The sequence below is a fragment of the Hippocampus comes genome, unplaced genomic scaffold (assembly GCF_001891065.2).
Source record: "Hippocampus comes isolate QL1 unplaced genomic scaffold, H_comes_QL1_v1.1 scaffold153, whole genome shotgun sequence".
In the NCBI taxonomy this organism is placed as follows: domain Eukaryota; kingdom Metazoa; phylum Chordata; class Actinopteri; order Syngnathiformes; family Syngnathidae; genus Hippocampus; species Hippocampus comes.
This window is the reverse complement of record NW_017805991.1, coordinates 87,624-113,894: the sequence shown is the minus strand read 5'-3', so window position 1 is coordinate 113,894 and position 26,271 is coordinate 87,624. Positions and strand designations below refer to the sequence as shown.

Below are 26,271 nucleotides of genomic sequence, written 5' to 3'. Positions count from 1 at the left end.
TGTGTTGTAATAAAAATTGGACTTGTATAAAGAACAAAGGTCCGTTTTTATTGCCACAATCGTATTAATTAAAATTAGACAAAGTATTATTGTGCTTCTAGTTTTTAATGGTGTGTAACTGCACTGCATCATATATTTTGCAATACTTTGGTTGAGAGCTAAAACCATTCTAGATGAGGTGGCCCATGGGCCATATACCTGCTCATTAATCCAGCCCATCAAATTACATTTACATTCTCGAGTCTTTTACTATTTGTTGTATTAAATTAGGGGATTTATTAAAGTTAGTCAATTGAAATGTATTTGTTCAGTTTGTGTAGATTTTTTTATTTACCATATTTAAATTTCAGAACTGGTGTCACACAAGATATATGTACAAATCAAACTACACGTTTTACCCTTAATTCTGGCTACTTCACCATGACAACGCACCTGCTCTCAATGCTTTGAGCATCTGACATTACCTGGAATAACATCTACATGTTGAAGCAACCTTCCTACTCATCCAACATGATTCATGAGATTTTTTTTTTCCTTCCCAATCTCAAGGAAAAGTGTGTTAGACTCTCGGGTGATTACTTCTAAGGGAAAACTTTGGATTTGACATTTATCTTTAAATTTAATTCACGCTGTGACCACGCTTCTTATCTCTCAAATCAGCTTTAAAATGAATGGAAGTGGAGTTTATTTGTTCCAGCGACCTAACAAAAAATGTTTTTAAATAATAAAAACAGAACTCCATACTATTGTACTTTATAAGGACATACATTAAGGACGTGATTAAATGTAAATATTTTTGCCACCTTGAAAAAAAAATTACGTGTCTAAATGTGTGCTCCCTTTGTATACAGTACTGAAATATCTGTTGTTTAAGAAATGTAACACCACAACTGTGATCCTATTAGTTAGCCGATCAATGACGTTTTGCATTGTGTGTTAGCATTAAGCTAGCAGACATTATTAAGCAAGTGTGTTGGTTAAATACCATATTTAATTCTCATTTTGTTTACTTAACACAATTCATCTGAGCCGCAATAAACAGCATTGAAGAGTTGAGTTCACTGCCACCAGCGCTCGTAACCCAAAATTTTATGCATGTCAAGGAAAAAAAAAAATCAGATGACAGTTTATATCTCGAGAAAAACGCATAAATCTGGTCTCTTGTCCCTCAAAGCACCCTATGACATGTTTCTTGCAGTTAACTGTAGTATATAATTGACTGCACTTGTTGTTGTGTATTTGCAAACTTTTGGTTACCTTATGAAGGGGTCAAAAAAATTGGAATAGCTCCAGCAACGCTTTGCACTTTTACACCACTGCAAAGTACAACCACAGTAATAAACATATTCACAAATATACAGTTTGGTCTGTATTAACACGTTAAATAAAATGTGATATGTAACGTCCACTTTGGATTATTGAGTGTGCCAAACAACATGGGATTATATTTCCTAACCGGCCCGTTCCCAAACAGAACATGAGCCGCTGCCATTACGTAATAGTCATTGACGTAACTCGAGTCTTGCGGGCTCGGGACAGCGAGGGCGCGCTCGCTTGGAAGCACCCGAGAGAGGGAGGGATCCAGGGGAGTGACTTGTCCACGGGCCGGCGGTCCGACCAACCGCACTACCACCGCCTTCCACGTCGTGTCCTGCCCTGTTTGTTGGAATTACACGATTGCTTTCAATTCTAAAGCGGCCCGGGGCAAGTGGGGACTGGTCTAAACTATGGCCGTCGCGCGCCGGAACTTGCTGTGACGACAGGAAGTGGTCTGCAAATGGCAGCGCGTTTTTTTAAAACGTCTGCGTCGGCTTGGCCGCTAGAACAACAGGTAACAAGCCGATTTGGGCCAACTTGGAAATGTTTACTTCAACAATGGAGAGCCAATTTGACTGTTTGTTTGTGCGCATGCGCAGGCCTGACAGGTGTTTGCAGGGAAAGTGATGGATTATGAACAATGTGACGCGCCCCCTGCTGACAACTCCATCAAAAGAGGTACATTTGCTTTAACGATGATCCAAATGTATTTTTTTTACACAAAGTATCCAGCACTGTATTTCCGGTTGCGTACCATGCATTTGATGCATGGGCCTTCAATGGGGATTTACCTAATTTAATTAATTTACCTCTAATTACCACCACTAGTAAATCACAAGGACAGAGACCAGCAAGACTATACAAGCATAGCTACTGGTTAGTTTTAAATAGTCCATCCATCCATTTTCTGCAGCGCTTGTCCTCTTCAGGGTCACGGGTGAGGTGGAGCCTATCCCAGCTGTGGTATGCCCCAGCAAATTAAGTCAAGTCAGATTTGTTTATGTCGTGACAATTCACAACAGAAGTTACCTCAAGTCACTTTACATTAGGGCTGAACCATTAATCCAATTGAAATCAACATCGCAATGTACAATGCAATTTTTTAATTTGCAATGGCTGCAATTTGGAAAACAAAAATTCAGTTTTATATTGGTCTTTTGGTAGGCTTTATATATATATATTGCACTTACTTTCACAAAAATCTATGCTTTAAAATTAAAACATTTATGTACAATAAAGTTATCGTTTTTTGTAATACACATCAATTTATTGCTTGTGTTTGTTATACAATACTGTACATGTTCAGCAGACCTTTAAAAAATAATGGCATATTAAGTCACAATAGCAATATTAAGGGGGGGGGGGACAATCGCTGATTATATTTCAAAGTCGCTGAGCCGTACACATTGTGAAAAACTCATGAATACAGATTGACTCAATAAAAAAAAAAAGTTGAGTGTCATGTTTTACTATATTGTATATTTTGAAATTTCATGGGTTAAATGCTTTTGGGCTTGTTCTATCAGTTCCTTCTATTTTGTGTTTGAGAACTGCATGGTGGGCTTCATTGATTGCTCAGGTTGGACCTCAGACATTAGTTTCCCGCAACAGTACATCTGGTTCATCGCATCTTCATTCTCATCCACTTGGAGCCCTCTCCATCCCACTAACACACCTCGTCCCACTCGCTTTGTGTGAGTGGGTTAAAAATGGCAGTAATCTGGAGTAATCCATGGGGATTAGCCCTCATTTTGCTTTGGTTTTTTTGCTCAATGGCTTTCTATTCCCAGCCTTGCTAAAATAAATCTGTGTTCCGTTGAGAAGAGACTACTTGTTTCTCTGCCATGGAAACAAGAGTTGCCCTGTTGGTGTGCAAAGGTGGCTCGGACAGTTTAATAAATAAAATTCTATCAAAAAAGTGGGGGCGGTGTTAATAGGTAATGGGAATATTAGATCCATTTATATTGCAGTGGAACCTCTGAGGTCAAACAACTCATTTCATTTAGTTTAAATATTTTATCCATAAAAATGAAGCAATATTTTTCAGCGTCCAATTTTTACCATTGCAGGCAGTTTTTGGAGTTGAGTGGGGGGGGGGGGGTCAAAAGAGACAAATTCATTTCTTTGATGCTTTCTGAACTTCGTTCTCGTGATCTGAGGACTCAAGTGAAATCGTTTAAGTGCTTCAAAACTTTACAGGTTCCATTGAATTATATAGTAGGGAAGTTTTTTTTGTTAGATTATGGGTCTCTTCAAAGTATGTGTGGTGAGTGTGGTTCTTCACCTAGTTCATATGAGAAGTACAATGACGTTGTGATTAAATGAGAGGCGGGGAAGCCATGTGGTTATTCTCATAGTCATAGAAGAAAGGACTTGTGAATTAGATCAAGAAACATTTTTTTTGACAGTTTGGGGATGCAGTGCCTAATCTTAGTAGTGCAAATGATGTTGATTTATTCTAGTGAAAGCAGAGTTTCAATGTGGTTGTTCAGTATTTCATAATGCTGCGAAGGCTCTTCTTAGGTGAGATCTGATGGTTTTGGTGGCTGATGTGGGTGCTATTTCATTTGCCTGCAGTGCCTCCTTATGCTGTTGTTATCAATTATGAGATGCGATGGAAGAGTGGTTAAGGTGTAGGACCTGTCTTCCGGTGGACTCTTCCCGGTGCAGGTTTAAAACCTGATTGCAGTGGTCTGGTGTTATTAGAGTCACATGTTCTGTTTCGTCTCAGTGAAGACTAGACAGAGTGTTCAAATCTCACTGTTGACCAGTGGCTTCACATAGATAAATAAAATTAATTATCAATAACAAAATATTATTAAAGGTAATGTGAGCAAATTTGGTACTTCCAGAAGGGTGTGTCAAACTGGTTTCCAGTAAGTAGATCTTACTTTCTCAAAGGTTGACACCCCTGACGCAAAATGTTCTATTCATAGGAAACATACTGCAATTAAAAAAAAAAAATATGCCTCAAACATTTCAAACTGAGATTCATCTCAGTGTTACGTGTGTTTTTTACTGTTTTGCATTTTGTTAACATTTTTTTTGATGCCAGCGCTGATGTGTGTGTGTGTGTGTGTGTGTGTGTGTGTGTGTGTGTGTGTGTGTGTGTGTGTGTGTGTGTGGGCAAAGAAGATTGTAACATCATTAATAAAAGAACCGAGTGTACACAACAAAGGCAAGTGTGGTGTCTTAAAGCGAAAAGCCTCAACTCTCAAGCACAGGTAGGAATCACTAAATAAGTTACTAAAAAAGACCTCTTCTAATACTGAAGTTGCTATTGTTCATAAAATGTACATATTACTTATCCAAATATGAGACAAAACTAAAAATGAACAGTTAGCACTTGGAGCGCAATGAAAAAAACTGAAGAAAAGACGTGTATGTGATGCTTCTGGGATTGGAAAATAAAAACAAAAAGATGCACTGTTGTTCAAGGAAAAAAGTTGCTGTTGTAGTCCAAACATTCCGGTATTTGTGTATGTCTTTAAAGTTAATGATGAATACACAATTTGTCATTTTAAAATTTTAACATGCAGCGGTTAGCTTTTTTACACTCAACAGCTGGCAATAGTAATAATGCATTATTGAAGGGTGATTAGATTACATTTCTTTTAGTTTAATGAAATCATTATACACAACAGTATTATTGTTATTTAAAACATTAAATAAGATAAGATAAGAAAACCTTTATTGTCTCACAATGGAGAAATTTGCAAAGTACAGCAGCAAATTTGGAGGGAAGAAGTAGAAAAAGAAACAATTTGCATGCACAAAATAATAAAGAACTGTACACAGTACAGAATGCAATATAAAAATATAAGATATAAGCATTATTATTATAATTATTATGATTATTAAAGTACGTGATTTTAGCAAATTTGTGTGTATAAAACTGGTAGCCCTTCACACTAATCAGCAGACAAAAAAAATGTTTTAAAACAATTCAATACCTTTGGAACATGTTGTTTCACGTTTTTCCGAGCTGCCACTGAACGCATCATGAGCAGTCGCCAATCGACCCACTCACACACAGCAGCTAAGACGTTTTCCTGAACGATGTGGAACACAGGATGCAGCATCGAACATAATAGAAAAGGCAAAACATTCACACATTTTACAAACATACCGTTTGAGTTAGATCAAACAGTTCATGTGAATATATCCCGTAAGAGTTCATATGTGTGGGATGACTCGGGCAGTATCGTCTTGACTGTTGTGGCACACAGTTCTAAGTGGAAGAAAAAAGACGTATAGTTTTGAGGTTTGCCCTGTTGGTTAAAGAGTACCGGATTGTAAAATGCCGTTTTCCGTTTGAATGCATTGGGGTTGTTATGGGTCAGTTCCCGAAGAACTCATTTGTGGCAAATTCAATCAAAACTCTTGGTCTACTCACCGGGTTCAGAGGTCTTTAGTAGTTTGCTGTGTTGTTAATTAACACCGCAAGTGTCACGTTCGACGAAGGGAAATAGACTGGTCAGCGACCTGTTACTCTGGACGTAACCTTTGACTTATTGTTTATTGGTAGATTTCGTAAATAATGCCCAAAACGTACTCGATTGCTCAGTCGCTGCGAGCAGGGTTCGAACCTGCGCGGGAAGATCCCATTGGATTTCAAGTCCAACGCCTTAACCACTCGGCCATCGCAGCAGATAGCAATACTCGTTCGTGAGCGAGGGAACATGAGCGCGTACGGTCCAACAGCGTTCTATGTGTCCCGATTAGTCTAAAAACGGTATTCTGATTAATATTGCTTCTGTGGAATAAGGATGAAGCAGATTAATTGCTCACAGGCACTGCGATCCTGTCTTGTATCGCTTCTGTACCGTCTTGTGCTGTCTGTTGTCGACTGAAACTGACGTCAAAGAGCTCATTGCGAAGGTCAAGGCTTGCCTGTTTGGCACAATTTCTATATTTTGGATAATGAAGACCTTTCACTTGCTATCTCACATTTGCTGCAGATACGTTTACAAACACCAGTAGGCAGATTTGACTGTTGAATTCAAGTTTAAGCCTCAAGTGGGGCGCACATAAGTACACTTACATAATATGCATGTTGTGTGTATTCTTTCGTGGTGAAAATCGCCATTAACACAACTTGAAGAATTTACAGTGTTGAAATGTTGAGTAAGCTAACTGTGTGTTTGTCTTTCACAGGAGCAGTGTCCAAGAAGACTCATTTGAGTAAGTGCAACTGTGTGTGCGTGCGTGTGCGTGCGTGCGTGTGTGTGTGGTAAAGACATTGTGTGCTTGTGCTAGATATTTTTGCATGCAATGTGGTTTACGTCTTTGGTAGGGAAAGTATCAATTGCACCTGCTTAGAAACTCACAGAAAATAACGACACATTCAAACACTGGAGCGTCGTTGAGTTGAGCCATTAGCAACATAGTGTGTGCATGGGCTGCACCTGTACTGCGACCCCCGCCCCCCCAACACACACACACACACACACACACACACACACACACACACACACACACGCACAGCAGCAGCAGCAGCCTTGCTCAACACAGTGATAGCATCTCCAGTGGTACCAATTTTTTTAAGTGGGTAACGCATCCACAACGCACCTGGATGCGTTATGAAAGACGAGATGCTACATGCACCGTAGTATCCGTCACCACACGACTGTGTCAGGTGGAGCATTGGTTAAAATAAATAAAAAAATATATATCAATTTTATTTATATCAGGCCACTTCTGTGCAGCTGCAAAAAGAATGAATTTTGAGTGTGCCAAGCAACATGGGATTATATTTATATTTTGGAATTTTGTTCAGCAATGAGCTGGGCTGTCATTGTGCATTTCATCCAGGTGCTTTTCATAGTTCCTTCTTAATAATAGCAAACGATGTGGACAGTGAACATGATGGATTTTGAGTTGACTTACTACTTGCTTGAACCAAGTAATGACTTGACTCGACATGCTTTAAATTTGGTAGCGACTTGCCTTGCTTGATTTTTTTTTTTCCACAGTAACTTGCGGCTTGTTTGAGACTTGAAGTGTTTGACTTGAGACTCACATGCCACTTGCACCTTTGTGACTTACTCCCACCTCAGCCGAATGGTATCGAAAACAGATGTACGAATGAAATCGAACAGAGATTATCACCTTTAAAAGATTGTGCAAATGCTTTTGGACAATGTTAGCAAACGTTTCGGCGTCATCAGAGTTGAAAACTGTTGGAAAATAGTCATAGTTAAGCGATGTTTAGCTGTTACTGGTCACATTTTGGCAGGTTTTTAATTCCTGTTTCGATTCCCATTCCCATTGGCTTTGATTTTCACTGTGAATCTACATTGACTAATTTTTCTTAGAGGTGTCGTTTGTGTGCATTTCATATTACACTTGTGTGGTAGTCATTATTATTTAACAGTATATGTGGGAGCTCAATAAATGAGATGTTTATCACCTTGTGTCATTTTGTGTCTTAGACAGGGATCATTTGTACTCATACTTGTATGGTAAATTGCTTGTACAGTTAATAAAGGTTTTATGATGGCGCCTGTTAGAACTTACTAAAATTACTAAAAGGGCATACAGTGCAAGAACAAGATTTTTAAAACCATGATTTTAAAAATATTTGAAAGACCTTAATCATAGGTGCGGGAAAAGAGCGTTCTTTTTTTTTAAATCCGGATTTAAAAGCATTTATCATTATGTTTTGAATTGTTATGCATTCATATTATTCACTCTGTTAATAAAGGACACCATCAAATTGGGGCATTTCTGGGAAACTTCTTTTCTTTTCCACTGGATTTCTACGGGAGGTGGCATTGCTACATTTTAGTGCAGTATTATTACTAATTGTGGAAGAATATATGTATCTTTGTAGGATTTTATAAGAGATGTTTCACCAACACGTCTGTGCAGGGCAGGAGACTATTTTAAGAATGTGTCACTTTTTTCCCCTCTCAAACATCAATCTGAGTGAAACCGCAAAGGAAAAAAAAGCATTTTCAAGTGTGAGTGGGGTAAAGATAGGCGACAACAAAGCTTTGAGGAAAAAGTCCCCTTTTGAAAAGATTTGGGGGACAGTCCCATTTCTTTATCTTTGTTCTCTCATACGGACAAGAAAGATGGTGCCCCCCCATCACCCTACACGCCTCCTCCCCCGTTGCAAATGATGTGCGCTGCTGAGGCCGCAACATGTCCCCAACCTGTCTCACTCAATAGCTGGATGAGGTGGTGCCCGTCAAAGTCGTAAGGAGAGGACAAGTGAGTTTGTGAAAGTGGGACAAACGTCTGTGACAAGTGCAGGACTGAGGATGATGCGAGGTAGGCATCCAATTCTTTTGTAGCTGGCGGGTGTGTGGGCAGGCGTGTGTGAAATGTAACATTTGATGTCATGTTCAGTGGAGCGGGTGAACATTTGGCTACTGATTGGATCCAAGTTGGTTCGTGAAGGATCCAGTCCGGCACTGGAGCAGTTTTGACAAGGCTTTCTCTGCCCTTGTCAACTCAAACTGCATTGCCTGTTTGGGGTATTGATTTGCACACTTATCTAATACTCCAACTAAATTGTAATCTTCTCTTAATTCCACTTTTGACACATGTACTGTATGAGATAATCGTTATAATATTTTATCTGATCCTATCCAGCTGCATCTCCAAGAATTTTCTCTTTATTCAGGGTGTCTTACTTTGTCATCACGTTATTCTGTTGGGGCAATTTTTAACATGTCCTCCAAGGGCGATACTACATTAATGAATTAAGCGTGCAACAATTGATTATTTATGATGATCACTTGTGGGTCAAATGTATTCATCTCGGTTTTCTGAGCACGCCGCATTGAGTACTCTCCAACACACCAACCTAATACTTTTTTCAAATTTTTAAAATCTGTGACTGTATATCCAGCAAGCACACGTACTGTATCTACAGCAGTTAGAGCAGGTATGTTTAGTTTCCCCCCCCCCCCAAAAAAAAGAAGGAATTGTGAATTCACATTGTCATTCTCAATGTTACATGAAATGACTTCATTTTATATCCGCCCTCACTCTTGGCCGCAGATCTTAAATCCATCCAAATCTACTTGATCTATATCATCCAACCATTTTCGATAGCACCTGTCTTTATGAGTGTCTAAAATCACAATAATATCCCATTAACGCTACCTGTCCTTTCACACGTTTCAAGAAACCTATTTCGGTACGACCGTGCAACCGTGGCTTCAAAACAAACAAAAGTTATGTCTGAAGTCTTCCAATCAGCCAGGTGATTGTTTAAAATATTCTCAAAATGATTGTGGTCATGGTGTTGGACGGAGAGCTGTTTCTAATATTTTGACTCTTATGTCACTAAATGAGCTAACCATAATCTTCAAAGTTTCTCTCAGTATGATGCTACGTCACTGTAATATCTACAACTCCAATAATAAAAATATTGTGAGGTGAGTAACTCTCCGACAGGGTCTATGAAAAGCAAGCAGTATTTTCTTTGCCAACTCATCATTTGTGATCTCATTTGTCGCCACCCGTTTTGTCCGGTGAATGTGCTGTTAACAAGTCGCAGAGGAGATGGTGATCATATTCGAATGTGTCAAGATTTAACAATGAGTGATGAAATCGAATATCACATCCCAATGCGCATAGGGGGGGGGAAGGGGGGGGGATCAGTGAAAACAAAATGAATTGCGAATGCTGTGCGACATTTGGGGGATTCCTGCGTCTGTTCTTCTGAAAGGGTTTCCTCTGTTGCGCTGCAGCGTCTTTATCAAAGTCTTCACATCAAAGCGCGCAAGTCTGGCAGGTGACACATTTCTTCCAAAAATATGGCAAATGATAAACAAGCGTCGAGTTGATTCATACGCGCTTGTGAATGTCAAACCATTACGGCTTTCCAAATGGATCACTTCAAAGTAGATCAGATCTGATGCGATCAAGTCGTCGAGCAGTGTCATGTTGGGAGGTTTTCTCGCATTGAATAGAATTGAAATTTTTTTTTTTTTGTATAGCTCTCCTGCATTGCTTCCCCGGTCCCCTGAACTCGGGTTCACATCCCCACACTCGCCCTCACAAGACCAAGTCAAATAAAATTGCCCAACCGTGACAATAGTGTGATGGTGCACTTAGTTTAATTTATTATCCATATAATTTCATTTTTAAAATAGGCTTTCCAGTTTGTCAAAAAAAAACAAAACAAAGATATTTAAATTTGATTTAAATATTGTCTGAACAGAATACCTCAATTAACTGAGGTCATAATAAATGCTGTAAACCTTTAAAAAAGGCATTTAAATTCTTTTGAGATTGTGCACTTTCTATTGTCTATTTTTCAACTTAATATGTGTTCTCAATCTTTTTGGGTCCTATCACCTCTTACAGGTGTGACATTGTTTCAAGAACCCCACCTCAATTAGATATTTCTAACCTGTGCACACCTGAATGCCTTACCCATGGAACTAAATATTCATGAGCTGTTAAATAGGAATTTAACAAACTTCAATATGTATCCATTGTCACTGGCTAACATGTCACAGCTTGGCTGCGGGCAGAGAGGGAAAGTTTACAAAAGCACAGTCAGTATTGCCAATCTCCAGTACAGTTTGCGTATGTATTTGATGCATAAAAAGAACAACTTTTTTGGTCCCTCAAACTTATCTCCTTATTTTGTTTGTCAGGGGGGGAAAAATATATATATTTTTTAAATAACTTATTTCAAGTGTTACGTTTTTTTAGACTCAACTCTTTTGAATGGTAAACTGCCTTCTATTGCTTGAAAAAAAATGTGCATACGCGTGACAGCAAATCAAAATGTAAACAAAAACGCTACTTGTGCAGCAGGTAGATTATCCTTGAATTGATTGGTCATGCCTGCAGCCCACACGATTATTTTATATATATACCTGTATAATGTTTGCGTGTGGGTGTTTTTCTTTTTTAACTACTGGTACCAAAGACAAACTTCCGTCACAGGAAAGTTGAGGTTTTTTTTTTGTCCATTTACAGTGTGTAGCACAGACTGCTGACAGGTGATTTTTGTCTGAAGCAGATCTGTTTCGCCCACCCAACCAGATGCCCCCCCCCCTCCACCCCACACGCATGCAAGCACACACGCAAACCCCAGAGCGTTGTGCAAAAGTTGTGTGCGTGATATAATCTAGATTTCAGTTCCTTCCTTCTGTTTATATTCTATTAAGAAACTCCTCTGCTCAAGGAGCAGGCAATGCAGGTAAAAAGAAATCCAATGAATTCTGACGTTCTCTCTAAAATTGTGAGATCAAATGCCTCTATAAACAAAAATACATACAGATTCCTAAACAAGATTTGAAATATAAAACCATCTGTTAAAAAATACTCACAATCACTCACATACAGGAACAGTGTTTGTTTTTTGAACATCATTCAAACTGCCCAAGTGAAAATTTGAGTGCAGCTTTTGAGTAAATAGTTTTGTATTCAATGCTTGTTTATTTAGTCAAAAGAACAGGTACATCTTGGGTCGTACCTGAAAGCACGAATACGTCCCATTGGACCTCACTTTTGCCAATCTGACGTGTTTACATGACATTTATCAGTTACTGCGCAAAATCAGGTCCACCCTTGCATGGAAAGTTGCTGGAAGGCTGTCGGCGCGGTGCGTGATTACAAATGTGTGAACAGTGAAAGGTTGTGGGTCACGGTGGATTTCCTGTTGTTTTGAGGTTGACAATCACAACTGAAATTGCGAAAAAGCAGAGGCCGCTGATCGAGACCGCTCTTTCCTTCGTTGGGCTCATCCTGCACCTCCCAAAACGTGTGTTGTCACCACTCTGCAATTTTGACCACAGTGTTTTATAACGGACAAAGACATGAAAGAATGATTAGGTTGTATTTATTCTACCTGAAGGAGAAGTTGTTTACATTCTTTCCTAGTGCACCACCACTGTGTATAAATGGGAGAGTGTATTACTAAGCATTTTGCCCCTCCCGATCACAAACGGCAAATGATTTTATGTTTTATAAGACCATAATGTGGTCTGAGGTGTGTTTAGAGTAAATTTGTCTGCAAGGGCCCGGCCCCGCCGACCTTAAGTATGAATCGTCTTCAATATTTATGACTGAAAATCATCAGGTGGGGAATGCAGAAAACTCCTGAGTCATTATTCGAAGATCTGCGTTGTGAAACGTACTGTAGCCGATCAAGAAAAGACCTGACTGAGGAACAAGGATGCAGGTGTAAATAAAAAAACATGTCCTACCTATGCTGCTGGGAGAACTGTTCAGTCAAGCGCTTTGTTACAGATGTAGTTGTGGTGAAAGTGCTACATAAATAAAGATGTATTGTATTGTATTGTATCATAACACCAGCCATTAGCTTAATTTGAGAATTCAGTTCTAGCTCAGTTAGTATGCCATAAAGTTCACTTTCTCAACCTCCCGAGGATTTTTTTTCCTCTTCTTCTTCTATTTCTTTCTTTCTTATAGTGATTGGCCAATACTTTTAGTGCATTACCACCACCACCACTTTCTTTTGCATGCTAGAAGGCCCTCATTAGCACGCTAAAGTAGGTCTTCTCAACTAATGTGTGATGTCTCGCTCGTTTAGCATACGGCTTCCGCCACTACAAGGATTTACTATTTTAAGCACCAAAAGGCGCACTATCCAATTATTGTTGTACCTTTGGCCACAATGTGATGCGGGATTCTAGTTAAAGTAAGTCATTTTAAACTAAAAAGGAAATCATTTCCACAGTTAGAAGCTGAAAATTCTAATCCAACCGCAACTCATTCACTGCTGTCAACACAATGTGTATGCGTACGTATGCGTGTGCGTGTGCGTGCGTGTGTGCGTGTGTGTGTGTGCGTGTGTGTGTGTGTGCGCGCGCGCATATGTTGCACTTGAGTATAAGTCACAGGACCAGCCAAACTGAAAGAGTGTGGCCTATAGTCCGAAAAACCCTTACACCAAAACATTCAACTAACAAATTCTCATACTTAATACTAAAATAATAAACCTTTCTTAGAATGTTGCATGAATTGTTTTCATAAATTTTCTCCGGCACTCACACAGTGAAATTGTTCGTCACAATCTGACTGTAGGTTGTCCCTTTGTTGGTCTCTTCGGTGATAAGGGTGATAAGTATGGCACCAGGAAAGAAGGGCACACACTGACACACTAACACGAAGACACCCTGACACAGTTTGACACAAGCAGGAGACAAATCAACAAAAACTCTTGTCTTCTTTTGCATTCGCCGCAGGAGGAACAATGTCAGTCAGAATCAATTAAAAAAAAAAATGCTGTCGGACAAGTCTGCTCGCTTCGTTTTCTGTTTTTCATCACTGACACTGTCAATCCTTCTTGCAAAGATGAGAAGAACTCAGCTTTGCTCATCAATCATTTATTTTCACAATTTGTTTTGGTGTGTGTGTGTGTGTGTGTGTGTGTGTGTGTGTAAAGCAACAGAACTGACCCAGATGTAAGAGCTAATTGAGGTTAGGAGTGTTTAGGGGCATAGGGGGGATGGCCATTACTGGCAATGATGTCGCGAGAGAGCATTACTGGCAGCCATGTCCTTGATGAGCGAGACAGAGAAGGATTTGGCTGAGAAAAACACAACTTGACAATCTAGTCAACCACTTGAAAAGACTTTGAGGTTTCACACCCCCACACTTGTCGCCTCTCTCCATTTGTACAAATTCCACCTCCACACAAGACAGCCGCCTCGATTTGATGGCATTTTTGTCATTATTCGTGATAGTGTAATGGAAACTAGCTTCTCCTTTCACATCATTTGATTTCGAGGGGGAAGTACATTGCCTGCTGTCAGAGTGGGAATTCAACTTTCAAATTAGAAAAAAAAATGCTCATCACAATATACATATTAGCTGTTTAGTTTCATTTTATGTATTTAATTTCCGGTCGCACGTCTGTCGACTGGTTAGCATGTCCGCCTCACGGTGCAGAAGTGAAGGGTTCGATTTCGGGTCCGGCCTTCCTGTATGGAGTTTTGCATGTTCTCCCCGTGCCTGCGTGGGTTTTCTCCGGGTACTCCGGTTTCCTAACACATGCGTGGCAGGTTAATGGAACACCCTAAATTGTCCCTGGTTGTGAGTGTGAGCGTGAATGATTGTTTGTCTATGTGTGCCTTGCGATGGGCTGGCACCTGGTTCAGGGTGTCTCCGAAGACAGCTGGGATAAGCTCCAGCACGCCCGCGACCCTCGTGAGGAAAAGCGGATTAGAAAATGGATGGATGGATAGAGTCAAATGTATGCTATAAACTGTATTTCTTGATTTGTACAGCCAAAATGTTGCTGTTTGTCTTCAGCTACGACTGGAATGTCTTCTTCTTTGATGGATCATCCACTGTACATAGTGTTTACACACTTTACACCATATGACTACACGTGCAGTAACTCTGTCAAGATTTTGAAGACTTTTTAGTTTTGAGTGCATCGCAACAATTTTTTTTTTTTGCACTCTGCATATCGCCTGAAATTTTGACCATAATTGAATGCCTAACTTTTTGCTTGATTTCTAATGACATTGTCACGCGAGCAGATTGTTGAATTCTATGTCCCGTTGCTGCTGTATTAAAGTATGTTAACAAAAAACATTTTGTGTCTATTCAGCTCAGATTGAAGTTATCCCTTGCAAGATCTGCGGTGATAAATCCTCCGGAGTTCATTATGGAGTCATTACATGTGAAGGCTGCAAGGTGAGACAAACACATGAGAAATTTGACATTTTAATTGCTTGTGTGCAAACAATAGCCTCTAAAGTGACTGCTTCAAATCATTTTTTAAAAAAGTTCATGAATTCAATCGATCTGAAACAAAGGGAAAATACATTTACAATGCAAATGGGAACTACCGGTATTCACAGTGCTTCCAATTTACACATTTTATGTTTCGGCTTATCCAAAGAGCGAATAAATTCATTTTTGATCATAATAATTGCAAATAATAATAGTGTTAATTTCATATTGTTTTAAGTGATTAAAATAAAAAAAGAACATTTTTTCAAATCGAATTTGGAATAATGCTTTATCACACAATGCCAAAATATAAAAATACTCTAAATGCACTATATAGGCAGACAACAGTCTTTTTAGAAAGAGTGGCACATATAAAACACAAATTACAATTCAGGTTTGAGGAAACGAAGCTAATAATCCCTCTTCGTCTGTGGTCAAACTCTTCATGCCTCAGGGATTTTTCCGGCGTAGCCAGCTGCCCACGGTGTCCTACTCCTGTTCCAGGCAGAGTAACTGTACCATCGACCGGTCCAGCCGCAATCGCTGTCAACACTGCCGTCTGCAGAAGTGCTTGGCCCTGGGCATGAGCAAAGACGGTAAAGCATACACCCTTTACGCCTTATTTGGATTTGAACTCTACGAAAGAGACTTGTTTTTGTGTCCTTGAAAGCGAGGGTTAGAAGAGGCGCTAAGGAATACTTTACAAGTGGGAAGGCTAAAAAAATATTTTTGATACAAATTCGGTCTGTCTAGATCAGCATTTTTCACTTATTACCGATGAGTCCAAAACATATCCCACGCAACAAACGCTAGCTTACGAAATGTTTACGGTCCCCTTCAGCTGTGAAGTTTGGTCGGATGTCCAAGCACCAGCGGGACGCACTCATCGCTGAGGTTGAGCGTCACAGACTACAGCAGCAGCAGCAGCAGCAACAGCAGCTGCAAGTGGACGCCCACTCAGGCTTGTCCTACCACACCAAGGAGCGCCAAGACTGTTCCCCACAGCTTCTTCAGCCCATGACTTCAGCCTACACCTACTCGGGCGATTCTGAGCCGTTGTCTTTCAGTCCTGATGTTCACCCCTACGTACTGTACTCCCCCAACCAGCCGCAAGTGTCCGATATGATCTACAGAAGCTCCGGCGTCTCGCCCTCATCCAGAGCCCACCCGAGGGTAGACACCAGTGGACACGCTGATTTGAGAGGTGATGCCCTCCACTATGAACACACTCAATGTTATTGTTTTCATTGGCTGTTTTCTGAATCAACCATTCTTTTCCGACTGTCTAATCACTGCATAGTTTTTTTTTTTTTTAAATAGGTGGAACTCTTGTTTAGTTATCACTCAAATGAAAAACAGTTTTCGAGCACTACCCGGGCACACCGTTAACTAGGTCATTGCTGTTGCATAATTACACGATACCGGATTAATGTGGTTTACGTTCCCTGTTAAATATTTTTCTAAAAGCAAATGAGAATAGAATTCTATCATTTAAAGTTGAGTGATTTAAAAACTACAAATTGTAATGTGTACTGTATTAAGGAAAATATCACTCTATAATGTTGTTCAATACAAAATCATAACGTCATTAAATAAAATGGAAAGAACGTGAAACAGTTTGTGTATTACGATTAAGTCATTGTGATAGGATTGCACCTTCTGGTGTGCACATCTTGTCCACCTGGGGGCAGCATAGTACAGACCTGCGGATATACAGTACATCTAGAGATCGAGGAGAGGGTCACAACTCGAGCTGCAGTATTATTTGACAGAGGATAAAGACTATCTGCCTGTGAATATTGTTATATTCTCTGTCTACTTGTATTAGTCCACTCTTTGTGTTTAATTGTTGCATAAAATGTAAAACTAACCTAGCACCGATGCTATTCGTCAACCCATCTCTAGTGTTTTGCATTGTTTATTAGCATTTAGCTAACCGGACTTTACTAAGGCAAAAGCTATGTGGTTCTTATAAATACACAACACATAATTGCCTTTGTTCTCTGTTTAGTTTGACAACAAACGTCAACCGTGAGTGGCTTTCAACTGCCCGAAGCCTCTTTTTGAAGAATTGTTCAATATTTGCCAAACTGCTGCTTGTTGTGAAAAGAGCTGTCGCCACACATCTCACATTCAATCAATACCATGGAAAACGGCAAATGCTTTATTTTTCTGTATTTGTCGTGTGATGTACTGTATTTGTTTTTCTCGTGAGCATTATCGTTCACTACTTTTCTGTTACATTGTGGGCACCGATATTCACGTCTCATTCGAACCGCTGTACAAAATGGCAAACTCGCCAGATAGTGAATGAATAAGGAGTGATTATGAACATAGTACTGTCTTAATCGTCTCCATTCTCTCATCCCCACATTAGGATTGGAATCCAGACCGTCCTCACATGACCCAATGGCAATTCATCCCTATAATCCACCCGAGGATCCTCGCGGGCCCTATCCTCACTCTCTGCGCAATATAGGTGAACTAACAGGACAGTTTGGAGGAATGTTTTCCGGGCCGAGCATATACATGTTGTAACTTTGGTATGATTCGTAAATGCATGTTATTTCCATGGTACGGTGGACGCGCAGTCTAAATTGCGGGACTAAGGCTCCACTTTCTTTGGAGGCAGGGGTTCAAATCCACCTCCTGCCTCTACTTTCGTCAATTTCCTTCACAGGATCAATAAAATATCCAAAGGAAACCCATGTACAGTTTAACTGTATAAGCCCCCTCCCTACCCGTCTTAAAGCTACTTTTTATTCTTTGGCTTTTGACTCAGCATGAGACTTGATTTTTAGTTTGACTGTTTTTGTGCTTTCTACTGTCTTTGTTATGAATTTATTGTTTTAGGAATTATTTTGCTCCATGTACATCACTTTGTATACAATGAGGGTTGTTTTAAAGTGCTCTATAAATACAGTTGAGTTGAGTTAATAAGCTAAAAATATTTATTGAATGACATTTCACAATGTGATAGTCTCGATAAAGTGCTGCATGTAAAACTGAACATACAAAAAGATGAACAGTTCATGGAACAAAACGAGCTTCTACAAGAACAAATTTAGTATCAAGTCAGGGTTATTAACACAGAAATAACTAGTGATTCGATATTATACAGCAAGAAAAAAAGAAGGCACTCTAAAATAACTGATGAGAAAAATAAATACATTTAATCAAAAACAAATAAAAGGATCTTTTCAAATTAAAGTTTCAATGATGGCAAAATAACATTTGACAGAAATTAGAGCCTAATGATCTGCAAATATGACAAATGCTTTCGCGATCTTCATGTTTGTGCGAGAAGCCATTTGTGCTTCTGCAGCCCATTTTCTCAAAATAACTACTGGATGCCCCATTTCTAAATACCAAATGAAATCTGCACTGTACTTTTGTAAGAATTTTGTCTTTTGGCAAGGTTTAGCATGAATTTTGTTGTCATTTTTTTCTTAATGAACAATGTTGCCATAACTTTCTAATGGCTGGATTTTGAAGAACTGATTTATGCATCACTTCCTCTGGCGGGAGGTATGATTGGAGTTGCACCTCTTATATATAACTGGATAGTCAATTATATCTCCGATGTCTCACCTATACAGCCCCCAAAACTGAAAACTATGTTGAAGAATCACTGCTCAAAGCGATAATGTCCACATCATCTTTCTGATAACTTTTCCTATTTGTTTAGATGAGCTGTGCGACAGCATCGTGCGCTCCAACAAAGACACCTGCCAGTACCGAGCAGAGGAGCTGCAGGCGCTCAAGTGGAAAATGTTCAGCAGGGAGGAGATCCAAGCCTACCAGAGCAAAGTAACTCCCACTCACATGCCTACCCTCTTCTTGTGTTCACGCGAAGGGCTTTCTCAAAGCAAGATGCTCCCTTTCAAAACGCTCGAGACCGCGGCTACTGTTCTGTTTGATCAACCAAACAGGAAACTAAGAAAACATGAATTTCAGATTGTTCACCCTCTCTTCTTCCCTTCCTCTCTCACTTGCTTACTAGAATGACACGCAACTCCACCAAAGCCCAACTATTATTGGAGGTTAAAAAAGTGGGTCCCCATAGTGGTGCTTGCCCACGTTTTTTGAATAATCAGGCCATTACCAGATAAATAACTAACTCACTAACTAACTTTTAAATACAGCGGCAACTCGACTTACGAAATTAATTGGTTCTGGAAGAAATTTTTTAATTAGAAAATGTTTGTAAGTAGAGATGCGTTTTAAATGCCCTAATCCGTTCCAAGCCCTCCCAAAATTCAGACAAATGTTTTCTAAAGCATAAAAATGTATCAAAATATGGAACAAAAACATGTTACAATTAGATGATTGCACAATAAATGAGAGCTGTGCATAATGTAAAAAAACAAAGAGTAAAGAAAAAAGATGACGGTCATTTAACTTTTAACTGCGTTCGCATCGTTTTTTGCCCTCTTTAATCCATGTTCTCTCTCTGTCATAGTTTTTGCCTGGCGTTTTGTAAAGAACTGATCCAAGGACGATTGCTTTTATCAGCTTTTAACAATCCTTCGAAAATGTCCAAGGCAAACATCAGCATAGTGAGCGATCTCCGACTGGTGAACATTTTTTCTGGGTGATTGACATTCACGTAAAACTATCGGAACCCCTTATGGCCCGAGCGCCGAATGACGAGGACGCTGCATAGACGCATTCTTCTATCGACAGATAGAGTGTAGATTCTACACACTTAGACACACACGGTAGAGGTCCCTCTTAACCAATGGGATGCCAGGAAGATGCTCGGTAATAGCCAATGGCAGAGCAGCTATAAGTATGTTGCGTTCAGGAAACTAGGAGCTGCGACACGTATTTTTACCTTTCGTATCTTGAAATTTCTTTCTGAACAAGAGGCAATATTTTCCTGTAGAGGCGTTGCGTAACTTGAAAATTTCATTTGAAGAGATGTTCGTAAGTATAGGTACCACTGTACTAATTGACCAACTTTGAAGCGATCACAATGTAACATTCAACTGACTTTCAGCATACCTAGCTTATGATATTGTTGTACTTACTTTAAAAACCACTTCCCTATCGCATATTGAGTGATTTGGTGAATAACCTCCGACTTTGTTCATTATGTTTCTACTGAAGATGCATGGCGAATGGCCTCCGTTGTCTTTACGCAATTAACCCTTTCATGCACCGTGTAACATGATACACTGTCCACTGTAGTAACCGCTGTCCCTGAAAGGGTTAAAGAGAGAACAACTTTTTATAGCCAAGGGAGTGTGTGGGCCAATAATTTAATATTTGTCTTTGGCTAAGGGAAACCATTATGCAATGAGAAGCATTTATCTTGAGTTTTCTTTTTTCTTCGTAAAAAGATAGATACGTCCTTTTCTTTTGGCGCCATTACGCTGGGTTCATTCGGGATGAGCATTTTTGAGTACAATACACTTCCTCAACTATAGAGGAAATAAATGATCAATAATTCTGTGAATTCAGTTTTTTTTAATGCATACTTTTGCCTGGTACAGTTTATATTTAAACAAATCAAACTCAGCTTCGGTATTACAGTCATGGCTGGGACTTACCATGAATCAAATTTGTTGACTTCAGTCAGTGGATGAGATGTGGCAGCACTGTGCCATCCGGCTGACCGATGCCGTGCAGTACGTTGTGGAGTTCGCAAAACACATCCCTGGATTCCGTTTCCTCAGTCAGAACGACCAGATCGCCCTTCTCAAAACCGGTGAGTTCACTTTCCCTTCACGCCACTTCAAATCTGAATACAACTGTGAGTCTTCCTTTGACCTCAGGTTCTTTGGAGGTTGTTCTGGTGAGGATGAGCCGCTTCTTCAACACAGAGAACAACACCGTCTTCTTTGATGGCAAATTTGCAGGAACTGAAGTCTTCAAGTCTTTGGGTGAGGCCTCTTCTACACGAAGGCACTCTTGAAATCTTTGGGCCACTCAATGACACGTCCCGGCTTTTCTCTTGCAGCATGTGGCGACTTAATAACCGCGGTGTTCGACTTTGCTCACAGCGTGTGTGCTTTAAGGCTCACCGATCAGCAGGTGGCTCTCTTCAGTGCTCTGGTCTTGATCAATGCAGGTTGGATTCATTCACTCATCCAGTTTTGTATTTACCGCTGGCATTAAATCAACTGGACACTTCATTAGGTAGAGTTGAGAAGTGCAAACGCAAAAGCCGCCAAGCGCCATTTAGACAAACTGTGCAATCAAGCCCTCTTTAAAAAAAAGAATGAATTAATCTGCATTTCAATAAACGATATCAGATGTATTATACATAAATGTTTTGGTCTTATAAGTTAGACTTGTGGTAAATATATTGTGTTAAATAAAGCCTTGGGAGGGGGCGGTTAAAAATTGCATTCTACTACATTTTGCGTTGTTTAATTTGATTAATTGTTTGGCTGCAGTTAAGATTAAGCGTTAGTTCCGTTTTTTTTTTTTTTTGTTTTTTTTTTTACTCAATTCACAAAAAAATTGAAATGCCAGTTTTTATGTTTCAACTCTTCAGTTCAATGTGGTCCCAAAATAAGATAAGTACATTTCTTATTAGTTTTGATTGACAATTTCAGGGCGGTATCATTTTTCAATATTTTTTTTAATAGTTGCAGTTTGCTGTGGTGCACGTGCACTGCAACAACCTCAATTGTGCATTCATTACTCAGTGCAATTTCATTATTACCGGTACCTGTATGTAGGAGATTTGGATTATGATGTTCCCGTGTTGCCCCCGTGTGGTTGGTTTTTGACATTGTCAAATTGACAAGGCCCGCAACGAACCAGCACAAACTCTGGGATGACTTTATTATGTTATGATATGACTTTGTTGTTTATTTCTGTGCAGATCGTCCATGTCTGGAAGACAGAGGAAGGGTGCAGCGAGTGCAAAGAAGTGTGGTGTTGGGTCTCACGCACATTCTACACAAAGACAACCGGGACAGTCTAATGCACAAGGTATATGCAGTAAAATAGAAGGCTGGCTAAAATGCACAGTAATAATTTATCTGTTTATTTATTTCTGTATTTATTGCAGCTGTACCAGAGGATGTCCGTGTTACGTTCACTCTGCAGTCTACATATGGAGAAGCTGCGCTGGTTCAGTCAGCGCTACCCGCTCACCGCCAACTCTCTTTTCCCGCCGCTCTACAAAGAGCTGTTTGCTTCAGAGGCAGAATTGATGCTGCTGCCGGGAATCACACACTGATGACACTCAAGAGAGTGCGCACACACGTACACACACACACACACACACACACATACACACACACACACACACAGTTTTTGTGAGATCCAATACAATATTACTGGATCATGAACTATGCAAATATAGTACATGTGGCTCAGGTTACAACCTGGGTCGGTCGACAGTCAATTGCAGGGCAGGTATAAAAAAAATAGCCATTCACACTCACATTCACATCTTTGAACAATTTTGGGTCTTTAATTAACATAACACACATGTTTTAGGAAGTAGGGGGATGCTGGATTAAGCTCGACAAAACCCACACAAGCACGGCAAGAACGTCGCACAGGAAGGCCGGAGCCAGAATTTGAACACCTCAGAACTGTGAGGCGCACGCGCTAACCACAGGCTGCTCTCAGTCTTTCATATTTCTGCAAAAAGTGTCCGGCGGTCCTGTTTTCTGAAATTCCCTTTATAGCATTATTTTTAAAATAGAAATGACGGACATATGATTTAATTTAGCTTTTTAATAGCCGCTCAGCAAAGGAAAATCATGCAAATGCAGTGAAGAGTCTTGGACTTCCGCTAACATCCCAGGCGAAACTGAGCTCCTCCTTGACAAAGTTAAGTCAGAATGTATCACTCAAACATTACATACTAGTTGCTACTTTCCTATTAGCTAGAGCATTGGCAGCCTTTTTGGCATTTTAAGACATCACAGAAAGAGCAGAAAAACAGCAAATAAGGATATATCGTATTTTTTCAACTTTATAACAGAGAAAATTAAATCCGCTGATATTTTTGCCATTTTTGGGGGGGGGGGGTTACCGTATATACACATTCCTGATCAAAAAAAAAAACTCAAAAAGTGTCAATAAAATCTGAGCATTACTATCATTTTGGTTCAGGCAGAAGGAGTGAAATGTATTGGATCGCATACGTTTGTCTGGGTGTATATTTTTGTGACAGAATCTATTTTTATATTGTGGAATCATAGGAGTCGCCACAACTTGAAAGAACACATCACTCAGATAATTCTGTATTTTGATAGCTGAACTATTTTTGAATTATTCCTGAATTTCATTCTTTGGAATGTTATTTCTGAAGATGTACATTATGTTATAAGACTGTGTCAGCTTGCAGTGTGACGTGATCCAGTTGCAACCCTCATTGTTTCCCTCTCTGTAGGGCTTTGGTAAACTTGACTAGATACTATTTTTTTATCTTACAGCCTACAGAACTTCCATCACATTCACTCAGCATATTCAACAGGGTGCTCAGAATGTTGTGAAGCAGAATGATTATTACAAACGTGTCACGTGAACTCGAACTGAACGTTTATTGTGTTGAAAACAAAGCTTCGGCTTCTATTGCTTGTGGCATTAATTGTAGAATAATACAGCAATTTATCATGCATAAGGTTAAGATTAAAGTCTGTCAACATGAAGTGAGTAAAATGCTGACACTGCAAGCGCAAGGAAATGTGTCAACCACTTCTCTATTTTGAAGGTTTGGAAATAAAAATGTTGGAAATGTTGATCCAAGGGCGACTCCATGCTCTTACGGCACTTGAAGACAGATATGCTGTATTGGTTGGCATCTTAGCTCTGACTATCACAGACTTGGCATTGCATTGAACAAAAGCTGTACTGGAAGTGGTCTCTGCAAATGTTGTCATGTAGACAAAACAAAGGCCGCCAGAGCAATTGAAAGTTAGATGAAAAAAAAAAATGGCGATGAGTCAGGAGGATATGATTAAGAAGAGCCTGACACATCGCACAGCTGCTTTTTATCTGCAATAAGCATTTTTTTTTTATTGTGGTGTTACTTTGGCAACTAATACAGCTTAGCACAGATAGCACAGAGGAATTCTCTTTTAAAATGTCATTCAATGGGCTTTATTGATTTACTTTTTTATGCTCCTTCTGTGGAAATGTTTTTGTTGAGAATTTGTGTTGTAATGAACAGTGCAAATAAATCCTTACAATTAAATTTAAAAAATGTAAAGCAACTTTTTGCAGTAAGAAGCAATTTATTCACTTGCACAAGGGACATGTTTGTGGATCTGTATATGGATACTGTATATACCGGAATGGATATAAAAAGTCTACACACCCCTGGACAAATGCTAGTTTCTGTGAAACCACGATGTTGACAAAAAACATTAATTTGACCTACTTGGTTATCACAAATGATTTTTTGAAAGAAATATTTTTGAGAAGGGAAGTACAAACAAAAAACTGAGACACTGTGGTTGCAGAAATGTGCACACCCTCATAACTGGAATATGGCTGTTTTCAGAATTAACCAATCAAATTCACACATTAAATAAGAGTCAGCGCCCAAATAGAGTTCAGCTGTTCTTGTACCGGTAAGTTTTCTTGAGGGGTTTTTTTTTTTTTTTGCTCTAAAAAGCCTGAAGGTTTTGTGCTAACTGCATACCGTGTTAACTTCTCTAGCTCAGATTAGTATGTATGTGTCCTCTTCAAAGTTAAACACAATTCATGACACTTTTGGAGTTCATGTAAAAGTGTAAGTAATTAAACAACATTCTTTAAAAGTTGCAGTCAACAAACTACAGAGCACGACTCAGAGCTGCTCTCGTTTGTTTTTTCAAAACATGGCGAGAAGGAGGGACCGTGCAGAGGTCGCACTTATTTCTCCGAGTGGAATCTGGGAGGCCACAGTAACCCCGGGCTCACGATAAGAAGGAATTTAAAGGCCTCGAAAAAACGTCTTGAATCATTGGGATAAAAAGTGTACACAGCCGTGTTCAAAAGCCAGGTTTTTGTGACAAATAAAAACAGACCAAAGATAAATCATGGCAAAACTTTTTCCGCTGTTAATTTTACCTGTAACTTTTACACTTGAATAAAAATGAAAACAAGTTTGAGAGGGGAAGTCAAAATAAAGAACAGATAGTGGTTGCACAAGTGTGCACACCCGCTTCTAACTTGGATTCCAATTTAACATGAATTTGATAGTGATTGGTTGGTTATGAAAACAGACACAACCCCAGGTACAAGAGGGTGTGCACACTTGTACAACCACATTACCTCATTTTTTGGTAATTTTTACTTCCCCCTTCTAAGCCAGTTCATTTTTTCTTTCTGAAATGATAGAAAACAAGCACGGTACTACAAAACAAAAGCAGACATGATAACATGAACGATATGACCTGACAATTAGAAAATAAATTACATTTAGTTGTTAAGGTGAAGGTCCAATTCATGGTTTAAAGTTTTAAAATGAGTTATCTTGGTGTCAGTTTTTCATAGTCACTGTACAGCAAGACACAGGAGTATGGATGACAAATGTCCACTGGAGATTATTCTGGGTCATGATAAATGCTTATCATTAGAATTGAAGATGAGTCACAGGTTAAAAGTTAACTTTTATCAAAAAAAAATCTACTTTATATTTTGTGAGGCCTTGGCCTTCATGCAGACGGTCTATCGAAAAGAAGCATGTGGTGTTGAAAGATACAGCCAAGAAGTGTACTCTCGCATTGAGATAAATGGAAAAATAAAAAAGTTTATTTGAGTGGGAAATCACCACAGCAGCCAGCAGGTTTCATTTTTTAAAAAAATTCAAATTCCTTAATTTCTCTCACAGGAATATTGAGTCATATAGTGTAAAGAAACATGTCTGTCTGCGCTACAGAGTACACATTGGCAGGGAAAGGACGGAAAACTGGCGTTTTACTGTATTTTTTAACTTCAATCTATTGCAACATGCTAGTAAGTGCACTGTTTACTGTCTATTAGCAAATCGCCCCAAATTCCATACTTTGTAGTATTGATCTTGAGCTGCCATGTAAAAAGCTACAGTGCAGTACTGTATAGTATGAAGTACTCCTAAACAAACAATGGCCTATTATACTTGGAAACCAATTACAGGGAGTGATAACTTAATTATAGTCTGTAAAAGTGAGTAAATATTTGAGTAGGAAGGAGTCATGTCCGTGTATGTTCTTCTCAGAAAACTTAGTCCGCTTAAGTAGTTTACATACCAGTAGCCATGTCAGATTTGATCACTGAGGATGAGTCATGTTCAAAAACTTTTCCCTCCCACCGTGACCGCCCCCCAACTTC

General features: G+C 39.4%; 1 protein-coding gene and 1 non-coding gene across 3 annotated transcripts; one reads left to right on the top strand and one right to left on the bottom strand.

The window, feature by feature from the left end:
* The first annotated feature begins 1,506 nt into the window (after window positions 1-1,506).
* rorc (RAR-related orphan receptor C) lies at window positions 1,507-24,170 on the top strand. Of its 2 annotated transcripts, XM_019892177.1 has the most exons (13): window positions 1,507-1,831; window positions 1,917-1,995; window positions 6,475-6,501; window positions 14,876-14,961; window positions 15,455-15,596; window positions 15,842-16,204; window positions 17,378-17,479; window positions 18,689-18,810; window positions 20,581-20,713; window positions 20,781-20,888; window positions 20,966-21,076; window positions 21,839-21,948; window positions 22,028-24,170. In XM_019892177.1, the coding sequence occupies exons 2-13, from the start codon at window positions 1,944-1,946 to the stop codon at window positions 22,196-22,198; spliced, it is 1,527 nt and encodes a 508-aa protein (XP_019747736.1). In that variant the 5' UTR covers window positions 1,507-1,831; window positions 1,917-1,943; the 3' UTR covers window positions 22,199-24,170. The 2 variants fall into 2 exon arrangements, with proteins under 2 accessions (XP_019747736.1, XP_019747738.1); XM_019892179.1 differs by lacking the exons at window positions 1,507-1,831; window positions 1,917-1,995; window positions 6,475-6,501 and adding an exon at window positions 8,487-8,595.
* On the bottom strand, window positions 5,886-5,967 carry trnas-uga (transfer RNA serine (anticodon UGA)). The gene has a single exon. It is a non-coding gene; the product is annotated as a tRNA-Ser (tRNA).
* Window positions 24,171-26,271: the final 2,101 nt, after the last annotated feature.